This window comes from Crinia signifera, chromosome 3 (genome assembly GCF_055691185.1).
Source record: "Crinia signifera chromosome 3, ASM5569118v1, whole genome shotgun sequence".
NCBI classification, from domain to species: Eukaryota; Metazoa; Chordata; class Amphibia; order Anura; family Myobatrachidae; genus Crinia; species Crinia signifera.
In genome coordinates, this window is record NC_139219.1 from 216,824,103 (window position 1) to 216,840,194 (window position 16,092).

Here is a 16,092-nt window from a genome sequence, read left to right on the forward strand (position 1 = left end):
ATGAACAACTGATTATATGAACCAATGGAAAGCTGTGTGTATACATTTCTGTAAAGATGTCCTCTTTACGTGAAAGCCAACCTTCAAGTCAAAAACACATTGCTTATAATTCAAAGGATTTTGACATCCTTTTGTATTGCTATTTTCTGGTGCAGTATTTCCCAAACGAAGTCCTCAAATCACACTAACAGTTGAGGGTTTAATACTTTCTTATTGACTGGTGACTTAATTAGTACTTCAATTATTTTAACCATCTATACTAAAGTATGGCTGTGACCACATGCTCTGAAACTCTATAGGCACACATAAAAAACAGAAACAAAGTGCATTATTGAGTCCCCATTCTGGTCTCAGAAGCCAGTAAATGTACAATAATTTCATTTCATTTTTTTTGTTTTATTATACAGGGTATTCATTCGTGAGTTGAAGCGGTTTGATAACATCACACAAAGTCCTTTCTTGTCACACATAACCTCAAGTCTTCAAGGACTTTCCACTATCCATGCATATGGCAAAGGACATGAGTTTTTGCACAGGTCAGGAAACACGCAGCATTTGGCCTGTGTAGTCATTTTATATTTGGTGCTGACTGTTTGATGGACATATTTGGCTAAATTCTTTTTTATTTGTTCTTGCATCTGACTTTTGCTCTTATCTTTTCTTTTTTTTTTCTCCTTACTCAGGTACCAAGAATTGCTGGATAATAATCAGGCCCCATTTTATCTATTCAACTGTGCTATGCGCTGGTTGGCCATACGTCTGGACATAATCAGTGTTTCCTTGATAACTACCACAGGTCTTATGATTATCTTGATGCATGGAAATATATCTCCAGCGTATGCTGGGCTTGCAATGTCATATGCAGTGCAGGTGAGTAAAGTCACTAGCGCGAAGATGTAATACAGTCCTAGTTTGTCGGATAGGCAGGATGCTGCCCAAACTCAGACGCCTCTTCTCCTTTTTTTTTCAATGTTAAAGCTGAAATCATTTACCAGGCAAAACAATTGACATGATTGCCTTATAAAAGTCCAGGCAGCATCCTGTATATTTGACGAACTCCAGTCTGCAGTATATCCTGTCTCAGAAGTCATTCTGCATTTCATTTGGGGGGTAACCAAACATTATTTAAAAAAAAAAAAAAGTATACATAGTTATGCAGGCAGAGAACTATAGTTACATCACTATGTATTGTAAGGGTAAATATTTATTTGAATGCTTCTCAGCATTAGACAATTAACAGGCTGCAAATGGGTTTAAACTGAAATATCCACAGAACAAGTAATTCCTTTTGTATGTAGAGGTCTGTTTAAAATTCTTCAGGCTGATTTTTGCTTGTATAAAGTATATGAGGTTGTTTTTCCCTTTTATGGATTGCTTGACTGTGAATGAATTTGCTGGTTTTATTACATTTATCAGTGATGACTCATCTGTGTTACCACCGCCCTTTAATTGTTCTGGAATGTTTTCCAAACTGCCACGTATATTTATGATAAATGGCTCAAACTGTTACAAGGATTTGGATTTGTTGTCTGCAAGTATGATGTAATATTTGCGCTTCAAATAAACAGGGGTGTAAGTTCATACCAAACATCCAAATACAAATAGACGTCGGTAGTACCACCCTCCCCCGTGCAGGTGTAGTAGTAAAACTGACGATAGGGCAAAGGGAAAGTAATGTGCCAGTCTGATATCCTGCCAGTTAAGAATAATCTCCTGCCCCAGCCCATATTTCTGTAACTCCTGTTAGCCCACTTCTCTGTTGAGCCTTTGCCCAGTGTCTCCAGCTCCCACATCCTTTGCCTTAAATCCACATTTTATCTGTGTGTTCTGGTTGCTGTGTCCCTACTTATTGCTTTGGATCCCCTTTCATAAGGATGACTATCAATCATATGGTTAATCACCAGCTATGTTGGATGGTTTTGCTATTGTATGCAATGGATCTCATGCTAACAATGGCACAGAGCTGCACCCCCTCCCCCCTTCTTCTTCCGCCGACTGACATGACTCGAAAAGACCGCACCCTCCATAAACCACCACCTTTGAGTGGTCCAATGAGTCCTAGAAGAGATGACACACCAGGAGGGGTAAAAAAAAAATGATTGATGATCTAGGTAGATTAGAGGAATGGTCAAAAGCATGGCAACTACAGTTTAATGCAAAATCATGCACTTGGGTCTCAGAAATCCAAAGACTTAATATAGTATAAATGGCACTATAATGGAAACTACTGAGGAAGAGAGGGATCTAGGTGTCACTATTTCAGGGGACTTAAAAGCAGGTAGGCAATGTAACAAAGCAATGAAGAAGGCAAGTCAGATGCCTGGTTGCATAGGGAGAGGTATCAGCAGTAGAAAGAAGTAATAATGCCACTGTATAGGTCATTGGTACGACCTCACCTAGAGTATTGTGTTCAGTTCTGGAGGCCATATCTCCAGAAGGATATAAATACATTAGAGACTGTACAAAGAAGAGCAACTAAAATGGTGCATGGCCTACATCACAAAACGTACCAGGAAAGACTAAAAGATCTTAATATGTATACTTTAGAGCAGAGAAGGGAAAGGGGGGACATGATAGAAACTTTCAAATATATCAAGGGCTTTAACAAGGTACAGGTGGGAGACATTCTTCACAGGAAGAGGAGCAACAGAACACGAGGACATGCACTGAAACTAGAGGGAGGAAGATTCAGGGGAAATGTGAGGATGAATTACTTCACAGAAAGGGTAGTGGATAAGTGGAATAGCCTACCATCATAGGTGGTAGACGCAAATACAGTAGTACAATTTAAACATGCTTGGGATAGGCATATTGATATCCTTACAAAAAAATAAGGATCCAATATGGTTTGAGGTAACATGTTTAAAAAAGGGGCAGACTAGATGGGCCAAGTGGTTCTTATCTGCCGTCAAATTCTATGTTTCTATGACTGTTGGTGGGTGTAATAACCAGTGCTTCCCCTAGCAATGGTTTCATACCATTTGAGGTTAACCATTGATGGTTCACACATATAGATTCCCTAATCTGTCAGTGGTATAATTAAGAAAAATAAAATGTCACGCACCTGCCTGCAAATGATAGCAGCTCACCAGTACCTCTAGATAAAGCATTCTATAAGTGTCGCCTGTGACACAAATATATATATATATATTTTTTTTACTGTGTATTACACTATTAAGACTGCTTGAAACAAAAGCCAGTCTGCTACCTTCTGTGTCTGTGCATGTGTGAGAAAGATGTAGTTTAACTCTCTGCCAGCAAATGGCAGTGTTTCGTGGATTCACGGACACTAGACCTATAGATAGATAGATATTGACTATATTTCAGATGGGATGTTGCTATGGACAACCAATCAGATACTGAAGGTATCAAGTAAATAAGAAGTGGATTATGATTGGTTGTCCATAGCATCATCCCATGTGAAATAGCACTCCCATCTTAGTAAATTTCCCCCTGTGTGTGTTAATCTTTACATTTCATCCTGTTAGTAACCTATTTGGTTCATAATGCCAGTTCCTGAGCAGCCCTAATGCAGTGGAGTGTGTTCTGGGATTGTTCAAAAATGCAGATTTAGACAACAGCTGTCTGACCTATTAAGCAATCTGAAGGATACATTAACATTTTCTGCTGATCTGAATGTGTCTGTTTTTGATCATATAGATGCAATTAAAACAAATATCTATATATTGTTCCAGTTGACAGGGTTGTTCCAGTTCACAGTAAGGCTCGCGTCTGAGACAGAAGCGCGTTTCACATCAGTAGAGCGAATCAGCCATTACATCAAGGTGAGGATCATTGTAACCTGTAATGTGAACCAGTATAGTGTGCACATTTACCAAACCCGTTTCTGCACAAACTGCAAAGGGATCTTCTGTTGGTGTAATTTGCCTTGTAATTATCTCTCATCTTTCTTAGTGCTTTAATAGCCCATATCTAGTAGCCACTTGCAAGCAATCGAATATATAGTATATGCTCAATGTTTTGACCATGTGATTATTATATTTTTAAAATCAGCTTTATTGGACTATATGATCTGTTTTGTCGTCAGATTGTTTCTTACATTCTGTTTATTTAACTTCTAACCTTTGCTATGGATTCTGTATCAAATAATTTATACAATCCATAACCTTCCATACTTGTATTCCTGTTTTTGTTTGAACGAAGCTTAAAAAGAAAGAAACAACCAGTTGATACATTCAGCTTTGTTCACTGCAACATTATAGGCACAGTGGTGTCCCAGGCTGGGAGGGCTGGACAGTGGACTCATTCTTGAAGTTCAGAACTGGACTTGCTGGATTTGGAGGTTCCAGTGTTAGTTTACACTGAAGTGAATTCCTTAGCAGTTTTCATAAGGGCCAGTATCCTAAGGGCCCATGTTTCCAACCTAAGGTCGCATTATTATACAAGCCAGTATTTGGGGTCCCATTATTTTATCCTCACCCTCAGAACTTCAAGAAAGCATCACTTCACTCCCTGGATGTGATGTTTTTGGATATACCTGTCCAGGACTCATGATTAAAAAGGTTATTTTTCTGGCAACAATGTGACTGGTTCATCACTGCTATCTCTACTAGGATTGGTAGGTCAGTCATATAAAACAGCATGTTGCACGGCTGCACTAAAATACTACAAATGCATGTTTGCATAGTAACAGCTGCAGTTATCAGCCATGCTTCTGAAATGAATTTCAGTGAGGATGCTTTTATATTCATTTCCTGGTGGAACCAACAAGAGATTTGATTCTTGGTATGTTTTTGTTTTAGTTTTTGTTTTCTTTCTTTAATTTTAAAGATCTCCCCCAAAGTGCTCTAGCATAAATGCAGTTGAGAACAGAAATACCAGATACGATACATAACATAATTAGGTAGAACTTGGTTCTCTGCTCCAGACCTCAAGTACCATGAACACATCATGTTTTGTTGAGGTCTTTAGTCATGAACAGTCAGCTAATCTGTTTTGTTTGGGCAGTAATAATTTACAGATTAGGTGACTCAGATTACAGCCACGGTTCAAATTATTAGCGAACACCAAGACCATGAGTATGGTTAACAATTTGGTTTGTTAAGCAGCTGTGTAAAGAATACAAAGTCTATGGTAGTATTATTTATGAAGACTTCATTCTGATTAAATGTTTGTGCACTCGGTCAACAATTATTGACGTTCCAATAGACTGGATATCTTCCAGTTTTGCCACATACTTTAGCCAAAGAATTTAATTTATAAACCTAGTAGTTGGCTCACATCTGGTATCAGTGGTTTGTGCATGACCAGATTAAGTAAGTGGTTATAAGTGCATTATTGGTCATGAGGTGATTAATTGGCCAGTGTCCTGCTAACACTGTCTGTCAATGGCCAATATTATGCTCATTTTTATATTGTATAATCAAGCTAGAACTTGATAAGTAGATCGTGAAATCTTTTAGAAGGGAATTTATCATTTTATTTGTACTTTTTGCTCTTTCAGTTACATATTTAATCGATTGATGCCTTTTTTTCTAGTTTTAAAATATATATAGTGCACACATACATTGTAAATTTTTATTACCATTGGAGTACAATCTTTGTGTTTCAGACTCTACCTCTTGAGGCACCTGCCCGTATTAAAAACAAGGCTCCTCCAGCAGATTGGCCCCATGAAGGAGAGATCACATTTGAAAATGCAGAAATGAGGTATAGAGAGAACCTGCCCCTAGTGTTGAAGAAAGTTTCATTTACCATCAAACCAAAGGAGAAGATTGGAATTGTGGGAAGAACAGGATCAGGTAAGAGGAGTGAATTCTAATTTTTTTTTGTGTTATTGTGCAAATGTGATTTTTTTTTTATCATTGTTTTTTAAAGTAAATATTTTTGCAATTATTTTTCCTTTTGTATGCTCCGACAGGCAAGAGTTCCCTTGGCATGGCTCTCTTCCGACTGGTAGAGCTCTCAGGTGGCTGTATAAAAATTGATGGTGTAAAAATTAGCGACATCGGCTTGGCAGATCTGCGCAGCAAGTTGTCAATCATGCCTCAGGATCCAGTCTTGTTCAGTGGGACTGTCCGGTAAGGATGTTAGTTTGGATATTTTATGAGGGATCTGTAACTGAACTAGTATATGTGAACATTTTTAATTTCCATATAAAATGTTAATATTGACATTTCTGTATGTATAAATGTCTGCGTATAACTTTTTTTATTTGTAATATGTAACAGATTACTGCGCTTGCCACACTATATAAAATCAACGCCATGCGTAGTGGATAGTGGGGTTATGAACAGGTAAAAAATCGCATCGGCCGATATCGCATCAGATATATCGGCCGCCGAAACTAAACAAGTACCCTAAACAAAAAATAAAAATTGCAAAAGGTAAATATAGTTTTTAATAAAATAATAATAATTCAAGTACTGTTTCAATCAATATCTATCAATATGTCATTCATATATTTCATGAAGGAGAAAATTATATGAAATAAGCCATTGGAAAACCCAGCGTAGGATGAATTTACATTTATTACCTTTTTTAGAATCTAGAGGGTAAATGTATGAAGCTTGGAAAAGTGATATATATCCCATAAAGATCATTGGGGCAGATATATTCAGCCTTTACAAGAGATAAATAATACAACAGCAGAAATTAAGCGCTATAGACTGACTTTGATGTGTCGTGAGCAAATGGCTGCCCTGTGGTGGAGGGATGCTGCCCTCAAATAGAACAAACAGGGAAAAGAACCACTAGGCGCCTTTTGCACACACAAAATAACGATTTAATAGCACATTAATAACAGTTCACAATAAAACAATAGATTGCATGCATGCACATAGTTTTAAAAATTAAAGTTAGTTACCACTGTAGTCACGAGGGTTGCAAGATAATGTGCACCAATGTTGTGGTGGCTTGCTGTCACTCCCAGGTGTAACCAAACATGTCCCAGCAGTTGGCAAAAAAAGGGTTTGATTATAGCTCACAGTGAGTCTGGTTGAAAGTGTAATGCTTACACTTGTGAGCCCCTATGTTGCAAGCAACTTGTGGCACTCTGTGTGGTGAATAGAGTCCAGGGCAAACAGGGGGTGGGGGGTTTTGAGAGCAGGCACAGATGCAGAACACACTGACTTGAGATGGTATCAGTCCGTTGCTGGCGATGTTTAACCAGCGTGTCAGCCGCTTGTTGCGCCTGGAGTCTGCTGCTGCTGCCTCCACGCTCTATCACCTTACAGCGGACCAGGTGTATGCTGGATGAGATGGGTCCCAGCACGTCCGTTCTGGCGCTCCGGTGCTTAGTCACCCCTTGTTGTAATCGGTTAGCAGAGTAGTGCTCTCTCCAGCCTTTCTCTCAGGGGAATGTGCATTCATCAGGGACTGCAGCCACCTGTGCTACCACATGATGCACACCTGTGCTTCCCCTGCAAAACCAAAGGAAATGTCTCTTCAGATAAGAGCTCCTAACAAGAGATAAATGCAAGGGTTATAAAGCGAGATAAACGTCCAGCCAATCACATCCTAACTGGCTTTGTTTGAAAAAAGTCAGTAAGGATTGGCTGGATGTTTATCTCTCCTTGGGGTAGATGTATTATAGCAGAGCTTATCGTGCCGCTATAATACTTCCTGCTTCGCCTCATTTGCGAAGCAAGAAGGGACATCGACAAGATGTATTAACATGTTGTCTGCCGAAGCGGGGGAGCGCTAACTCCCCCCTCTGGCGATGTCCCCTCCTGGAGATAGATTTACTCCTGTCCCCCGGGCGGCTCGACGGCGCATGCGCGGGATCTCGCTGCTCATGTGAGATCCCCAGCGCAGCCCAGAACTAACAGCAGGGCTGCGCTGTCCCTGCTGTTTATATAGGGCTTCGCTAGCCTGATGCTGGCGAAGCCGAAAGCGGCATAATGCGGAACGGTCAGTGATTCTGACCGGGCATACATTCGGCCTGCTATAATTTAGATAGCAGCACCGGTATGGACCGCCACTGTCCTTTACCGCATTCCGGCTCCGTCACACATGGGGGAGAAGCGGTATCGGTGCACATAACATGCGCTGTTACCCCTTCTCGCCCATAATAATCTTTCATACATCTGCCCCTTTATCACCCTTGCATTTATCTCTTGTTAAGGCTGAATACATCTGCCCCAATGTGTGCAGGGTGATTATGCACCAGCCAATCAACCCTAACTGTCAATTGACATATTGGAGCTGATTGGCTGGTGCATTATCACCTTGCACATAGTTCATTATGGTGATAGATTATGCATTATTCATTTACATGGACCATATGGCTACTGCCAGTTGGGGTGGTATCCCATTCATCATCCTATACGGTTTCCGCAAACGTCACTCTGGTCACATGGATTAGAATGGTGATTGCACAAGCTTATACTGAAGCTGACCTACCAGTGCCAGCTTTGATTTAGGTCCGTTCTTCTCGGTCTGTTGGGCTTTTATGCGTGGTACGACATGGCGCATCCACTGTTCTATCGTGCAAGGGGCTTACTTGATCTTTAATCAACACATTTTTAAAGTTCTATGCCTTTGATGCTGCCACCTTGCTTCCTTTGGACACCGTGTTCTCATACCCAATCAGGTGCATCCCCTCCCTTTGAATACTGCTTTGTGACATCCCAGGGTTTCACGGTTAACCCTAAGAATCATCCTGATGAAGAAGTTTAGAGTTATGGTAGATTTACCCCCCCCCCCCCCCCCCGCCTTTAAACACCTGCCTGTCTGGATTTGGATTTGTATGCCATTGGCCACTAGTTCCCTCTTCCTGTCAGTGAGAATGTGTGTTTCTGGTGTACCTAACGTTCCCCTGTTTTTGTCTTTTTCTTCAGCCTATAGTGTCACACTGGACCATGGGTATTGGTAGTTTCAAAGACAGGGCACCAAAGAGTTAAACTTCTGGAGTTCATTACCTATACCCAGCCTGCCCCAGGCCAGGAAAAGGCATACTTTTGGAGCAGGGTGTTTGCGCTCTGATTTCAACTTTAGTTTTTTCCTTTTAATTATTTTATTATTTATACTGGCTGCAGGGGCACTGTTCCACAGAGTGGGCCCATTACAGAATTTGTTCCTGAGGCACCAAGGACAAAACTGACTGGCCAGGGGCAGGCTGGGTATAGGGGAGGAGGAGCCTCTCCCTGCTGCACTTCATGGGTATAGGGGAGGAGGGGCCTCTCCCTGCATGCACCTCTCCTTGCTGCACTTCATAAGTTTAACTCCCTGGTGCCCAGTGTGTGGACCAAACAATACTCATGTTCCCTGTGTGACACCATGGCTTCAGAAAAACAGATTTAACAGAAAAGACCAAAAATCACGTTATTTCTGCCCCACATTATGATGATCATCCTTTTTTTTTTTTTCTTAATACATATTTAGCTCAAACTTGGATCCATTTAACCAGTACACAGAGGAGCAAATCTGGGATTCCCTGGAAAGAACACACATGAAGGAATGTGTAAGTTTCTTGTGTGCGCTAAGGTTTTAGTAATAGAATGGAAGTTACATATTAACACGCTCAACTGGAATTGTTATGCTTGTTGCTCGTAACATAGTAAGTTATTTTTCACACTGTTTCATTTTAGATCACGCAGCTGCCACTGAAACTAGAAACTGAAGTGATGGAGAATGGGGAGAATTTTTCAGTAGGAGAGCGCCAGTTAATGTGCATAGCACGTGCTTTACTCCGTCGCTGTAAGGTGAGCTAGTACTGCAGTATTCAGGTGCACGTCTCAGGAAAACAATGATCTGGTTTTTTAAGTTCATTTCATTTTTTATTGTAGTGGAAATATCTGGGTCCACTTACAATTCAAAATAAAGCAACATCCTCTAGTGCTGGGGTAGCCAACCCTAGTCCTCGAGAGCTTCCAACAGTGCATGTTTTGCAGGTCTCCTCACAGAATCACAAGTGAGCTAATTAGCTCCATCTGTGGATCTTTTAAAATGTGTCAGTGATTAATGAGTGCAGCTGTGCAGCAGCTAGGTTGTCTGTAAAATGTGAACTGTTGGTAGCTCTCGGGGGCTAGGGTTGGCTACCACTGCTCTAGTTAATACCTAGAATTCAATATTATGCATCATCTCACTGTTGGTTTGATGAAAAGTGAGAATTTATTGTTTCTTGTTCCATTCTCAAATGAAGGGATACTTTGGCTTGTTCAGCCATTTCCTGCTTAGAGGCCACTGCAGTAGACTGTTGCTTGGGTCTGAACCCACTGGTGGGGATGCCAGACTCGAGCTGTGATTTTAAAGCTGCAATCATTTACAAGGCATGCTTCTGCCTCGTAAATCATTGCTGCTTTAAAAAAAAAGTCTGAGAGCGGCCAGCATCCCGCTCCTTCTGCAAACGTGGCGTCTATTACATGTGACTATTTTATCTCCTATAGAAACTCTTTTGGCTCTACCATAATTAGAAGGTATGCCACCTAGTGGCAGTTTTTAATTCTTACAGAAACAATAAGGTCAAATAAAGTGACTGATAAAGGTGACCAGTCAACTTCATGGGTTTCTATAAAATATGTTTACTGAAAGTATGTACGAAAAATATTCACGACAATGAGTGGCGACGGTTATCTGAAGCTGCGTCCTTAGATGCAGTACTGATCTTGCAGTCGCATGCCGTTGGCGTCTTTTCTCCTCCTGCAATTTGTATTTTATTTGTGGCTGTTCAGTTCCCTACAAAACTGAATCAGGCACTCAGTTGGTATTCAAAGCATCCATTGGCATTAATGGTGGCTCCACTAAAGTACAGAGCCATGTAAAAAGCCCATGTGTGGGAAGTCACTGGCCAAACTAGAAATGTAAAACATGAAAACCGGTGCCACGATGCAGCTTGTACACATAAAATGAAGTAATCTGTATGCAGTGATTTGAGCCTTTGTGTCCAGAGTACTTTACCAATTTTCACACTATGGGGGATATTCCAGCGGGAGCCTATTCCATGTCTTCCGCAACAGCATTGAAAAGGCTTCTCGGCAGAATGGACCAAACTTTAAAGTCAGCCCCATTTGCCGAGAACAGCCACGGATTGTCGAGATCACGGCCGCATATCTCGACGATCCACAGAACCACCCCCTTTTCGTTGTTCGGCAGACGGGACATTGAATCACACCTGCCAAATAACAGTCGAGCAGGCCGAGAATCCATTTTTGTGTTTGGATGAATATATCCATACATACTGATGTAGAGATATAGTTTTCACTCCTGGTTATATCACAATCCATTAATAGCTGGAAGCCAGTGTCATCCTCCTTTATAAAACATAAAATGTCCCCTTTAATTAAGAATGTGTATTCTGATGAAAAAGCAACAGCATTAAAATGTTGGTCTGATAGTCCAATGTTAAAATACTATTTCATGATAAAAGGGCAATGTTTTATATTTCAAATGTGTGTAACTGCTTTTTGTTTTTATAGTATAAAAAAAAAATGTTTTTATAAGCCCTGAAGAGTTATAAACATTAAAAGAAAGTAATCTTGCTCATATGGACAGTGCTGCTGCAAAATGTTTTGCCATAGCATTTACCGATCTAGGAAATATCTAGAGTAGCTGTGTCTATTTTACTTTTGGTTGGCTCTTTCACAGATTCTAATTCTTGATGAAGCTACAGCAGCCATGGATACAGAGACTGACCTTTTGATTCAGGAAACTGTAAGAGAGGCTTTCTCAGATTGCACAATGTTGACCATAGCCCACAGACTACACACTGTACTTGGTTCCGACCGTATTATGGTGCTAACACAAGGACAGGTGAGTATCTCTAAATCATCATAATCTGTGCTGTCACCCTAAAATTATTTATTATTATTTATTATTATTTTTATTATATTTAATTTATAAGGCACCACAAGTGTTTCACAATGCCGTACAGAGGGCATACAATGAGTACAGGTATAGTTCAGGGGCTGGCAGCCATAGATGGAGGAGGAGGAGGAGGAGAGTGTGCGGGCAAAGATGGTTGCGGAGTAGAGAGCTGAAAGTGAAATGTGAGAAGGGGCTTTGACAACAATAGTGGAAGTGGAACTTGCTCTGTGGTGCTAACAACCTAGTGCTGGGGTAGCCAACCCTAGTCCTCGAGAGCTACCAACAGTGCATGTTTTGCAGGTCTCCTCACAGAATCACAAGTGAGCTAATTAGCTCCATCTGTGTATCTTTTAAAATGTGTTAGTGATTAATGAGTGCAGCTGTGCAGCAGCTAGGTTGTCCTGAAAATGTGAACTGTTGGTAGCTCTCGAGGGCTAGGGTTGCCTACCACTGACCTAGTGGTAAGGGGAAACGGACAGATGACAAGGCGCAAGCAAGCGGGAGTTGACCTAATGGCAGTATGTATGTAAGCAAAGCAGAGATGGTCAAGGCAGGGGGGGTTGGAGGAGCAGCCTCAGGACTAGGTTATGCAGCAGGGTACACGTTGATGGATAGGTGGGTTTTCAGTGCCTGTTTGAAGCTTTGCAAGGTTGGGGAGAGTCTAATAAAGCATTGGAGTGTGTTCCACTGAAGGGGTACATCCCTGGCAAAATCTTCAACTCTAGCATGGGAAACAGTGACTAGGGTAGAGGAGAGGTGACAATCACTGAAATAAAACATATTGTAGTACAGTGATTTTATCTATTTGTGCAGAAACCTCAGAATTCACAATCCTAGAACAAATAGGTGCAATGGTATAAATGGAGTTTAAAGTACATTTTGCTTGTGTCTAAAGTAAAATATAGTAAAAAACCATTTAGTATTTTTACGTTATGGATCAGGGTGGCATTTTCTTTCTTCCTTGCTCATGCTCTCAAAGTAATTTGATTTGAGTACATTTCTGATGTTATGAAATTGTTACAGGTTACGGAGTTTGACACACCATCTGTCTTGTTGTCCAATGAGAACACTCGGTTTTACTCCATGTTTGCTGCAGCAGAAAACAAGGTTACCGTGAAGGGCTAAATGAGCATCTCAACTGACCCCACTTTGTGGGGCTGTGCGCTGCTTCTCATTCCCTGCCTGTGGCAGGTACACTCCCTACTTTTTTCTTTTTCTCTATCTTTTTTTTTTTTTTTTCCACGACTGACAATATGGTATATTTTGCCTTTTTTTTTTTTTTCTTATTTTTGTTTTTAGTATTTTTATTTTTAAAATATATATTTTTTTGTTAGCACAAACCAATTTCAGGACTGATTTAGGTATTTTTTTAACTGTTTGAAATAATATTCATGTTCTATTGTATTTATTCCTATAGGTAAAAAACAAATGCGTTTTCGTTATGAAATGCACTGAAAATAATAACAATGGTTCAGGCAACCATAGTTCTGTATGTAGCCAGCTTAGAATGGAGCTTTCTACATGCATCTGTAAATAGCCTATATTTACTGTGAAGATGTACGCTGGTTTATTTTATATTAAAATGAGCACTGGGTTAACTATGTAACATGTTTGTGTGTTTTATTTAAAGGAAAAACAAAGACTGGATACTAGTGAGATAATCCACATAAGGTTCCTGGTAAAGATAGACAGATTCCAGTAGATATTAGGCACTCATATCTATCTATCTATATATATATATATATATATATATATATATACTCTCAAAGTCTACAAACAGACAAAGAATTCATATCTTATATGTATAATTGTTGTGCTTAATGTCCTTGTCAATACCCATAGTCATACTTTAGTAGTAGAAATGGGTTGCATTTTAAGAGCTTTTTAGCTTTCGAAGTTCCAATGTCATAGGATGCCACCTTTCCTGCAAGTCAACCTGTCGAATATATTACACTGGATAGGATACAGTCACCTATTATTGCTATTATTATAATAAAGCCTTGGAGGAACTTCATCTCTGTTATGAAACAATAGTCTACACAAGCTCACATAAAGGGGCTGTACAGTGATGGAAGTGCATATTGCAGGAGAAATAGTCTATCCCTGGGTGAAACTCACTATCGAGTTACAAACTGCCTCTAGTGGCAAAGACAGCACAAGAATCACCAGGGGCTTCATAGATTTGGTTTCCATGGCAAAGCACCTACAGTACACACGCTTCAGATCATTATAGAGCAGTGATGGAGAACCTTGGTACGCCAGCTGCTGTTGAACTACACTTCCTAGCAGGTCCTGGAACAGTTCTGTTAAAACTGTTGCAGGGCATGCTGGGATATGTAGTTCAACAGCTGAAGTGCCACGGTTCTCCATCACTGTTAGAGTAATTCCAATCATCTGAAGAATACCACCATTGGACCAGTGAAAACGCCTTCTCTAGAGTTCTGCAGTGCCTAACCATACAGAAATGAGCAAACAAATACAGAATTAAAGTACAAGACAATTTAGGACAAGTACATGGTAAGTAAAGACCGTTGCATCAAAGTACAGGAGACTGAAGCAATTACTAGGGGTGGCAGAATAAATATATATATATATATATATATATATATATATATATATATATATATATATATATATATATATATATATATATATATATATATATATATATATTGTCAGAATGATGGGCGTCACTCCAGGACTTGGTGCAAATAAGTGAAACTTTATTCCTCCTTTACGGTCCGTAAAGTTTCACTTATTTGCACCAAGTCCCGGAGTGACGCCCATCATTCTGACATTGTATTGGTGGTGAGTACACCACAAGGGAAGGCACCCGGGCACAGGAGAAAGAGAGTAAGCGAGGAGTGCCGGACGTTCCAAAGCTATGAGCTTACAGTCTGAAGGGGAGGGACAGAGAGACAGGAGTGACTTTACTTTTTTACTGTTTCTTCCATCAGAAGACCAGGTTAACATACAGGGCTAAATAATGAGCATCTTTGGCGAGTACTCATATGTAGCAACACAAGTAAATAATGCAGTGGCTTGTTGGCAGTGCAAGCAAGTTAGCAGAAGGAAACTTGCAAATGCACTTATGCTGCAGCAATCCTGATGTCTGGCGACATTAGAATTTGGGTGGGAGGACTTACAGGAGAAGCAGGAGGGTTTAGTGAGGCAGCGGAGGGCAGATGCGCTAGTTGTACTGCGAGGCAAGGGGCATGGGGGCTGCTTATGGCTACCACTGATAATCAGGCACAGTGCCAGATTATCAACATCTTACATTTGAGCATTATTTTTTTTTTATTTACTATATTTTTCCTTTTTTTATCATTATTCAATTATGTTTGTCCGTCTCTTATTCCTGCCTGGTTAACTTTTTGTTTGGGCCGTGACTATTTTATACTTTATCCCTACCCCACCCTATCGTGACAATACCTACTATTGCTTCTAATCTTATACTTTACTATATATTTTAACTATTTATTTATTTGTTATTGTTATATATATTTTTATTGGCCATTTTAAATTTAACTTGGTTTGGCTTATATGTGTACTCCCTACTGTGATTATTTATTTAGTGGAAAAAAATTTTTTTTTTTATATTTATGTGGCTATATTTTGAGCTTTTGTGTTTATTTTATATTTATTTATTATATATATTTTAACTATTTATTTATTTGTTATTGTTATATATATTTTTATTGGCCATTTTAAATTTAACTTGGTTTGGCTTATATGTGTACTCCCTACTGTGATTATTTAATTAGTGGGAAAAAAAATTTTTTTTTATATTTATGTGGTTATATTTTGAGCTTTTGTGTTTATTTTATATTTATTTATTATATATTTATTTATATTTTATATCAGTGATACTATCTTCTAATTTGGCCACTTGTCCTTCTGCAGTCTAAGTGCTAGGTGCTGTATTATTATATTTTGAGTGATACCAATCCCCCCAAATTTTGTAAAATGTATTTATATTATTTCTTATTATATATGTTTCTCTCTCGTGCTCAAATATATTATAAACCAGGTTGGACCATTCGATTAGTGCCGGTGCTTTCTTTGCCATCCAATTCCGTGCAATGCAAAGTTTGGCTATCGAGCTTAAGTTAATAGCCAGCTGCCTTGTTTCTGCAGACATACCTATGTTAGGCCATACTCCAAGTATCAGTGCAATGGGCTTAATTTCTGGCCGGGGTATTCCCAGGCTGACCATTATGCCCCTGATTTCATTCCAAAATTTTTGCACCGTATTGCATTGCCAGATGAGATGCCAAAAATCACATCCTCCCTCTTTACATTTTGGGCATTTATCTGCCTCTTTAC

General features: G+C 39.6%; 1 protein-coding gene across 2 annotated transcripts in view; it reads left to right on the forward strand.

Moving 5' to 3' along the window:
• The window catches only part of ABCC5 (ATP binding cassette subfamily C member 5), a 74,740-nt gene extending 61,368 nt beyond the window's left edge, over window positions 1–13,372 (forward strand). For both annotated transcript variants that reach the window (XM_083177432.1, XM_083177433.1), the window contains 9 exons: window positions 408–536; window positions 684–870; window positions 3,696–3,785; window positions 5,573–5,762; window positions 5,882–6,041; window positions 9,346–9,424; window positions 9,552–9,665; window positions 11,548–11,712; window positions 12,790–13,372. In XM_083177432.1, the coding sequence (XP_083033558.1) occupies window positions 408–536; window positions 684–870; window positions 3,696–3,785; window positions 5,573–5,762; window positions 5,882–6,041; window positions 9,346–9,424; window positions 9,552–9,665; window positions 11,548–11,712; window positions 12,790–12,891 (1,216 nt within the window). In that variant the 3' untranslated portion in view covers window positions 12,892–13,372. The remainder of the gene's footprint in view (window positions 1–407; window positions 537–683; window positions 871–3,695; window positions 3,786–5,572; window positions 5,763–5,881; window positions 6,042–9,345; window positions 9,425–9,551; window positions 9,666–11,547; window positions 11,713–12,789) is intronic.
• The last annotated feature ends 2,720 nt before the right edge of the window (window positions 13,373–16,092 follow it).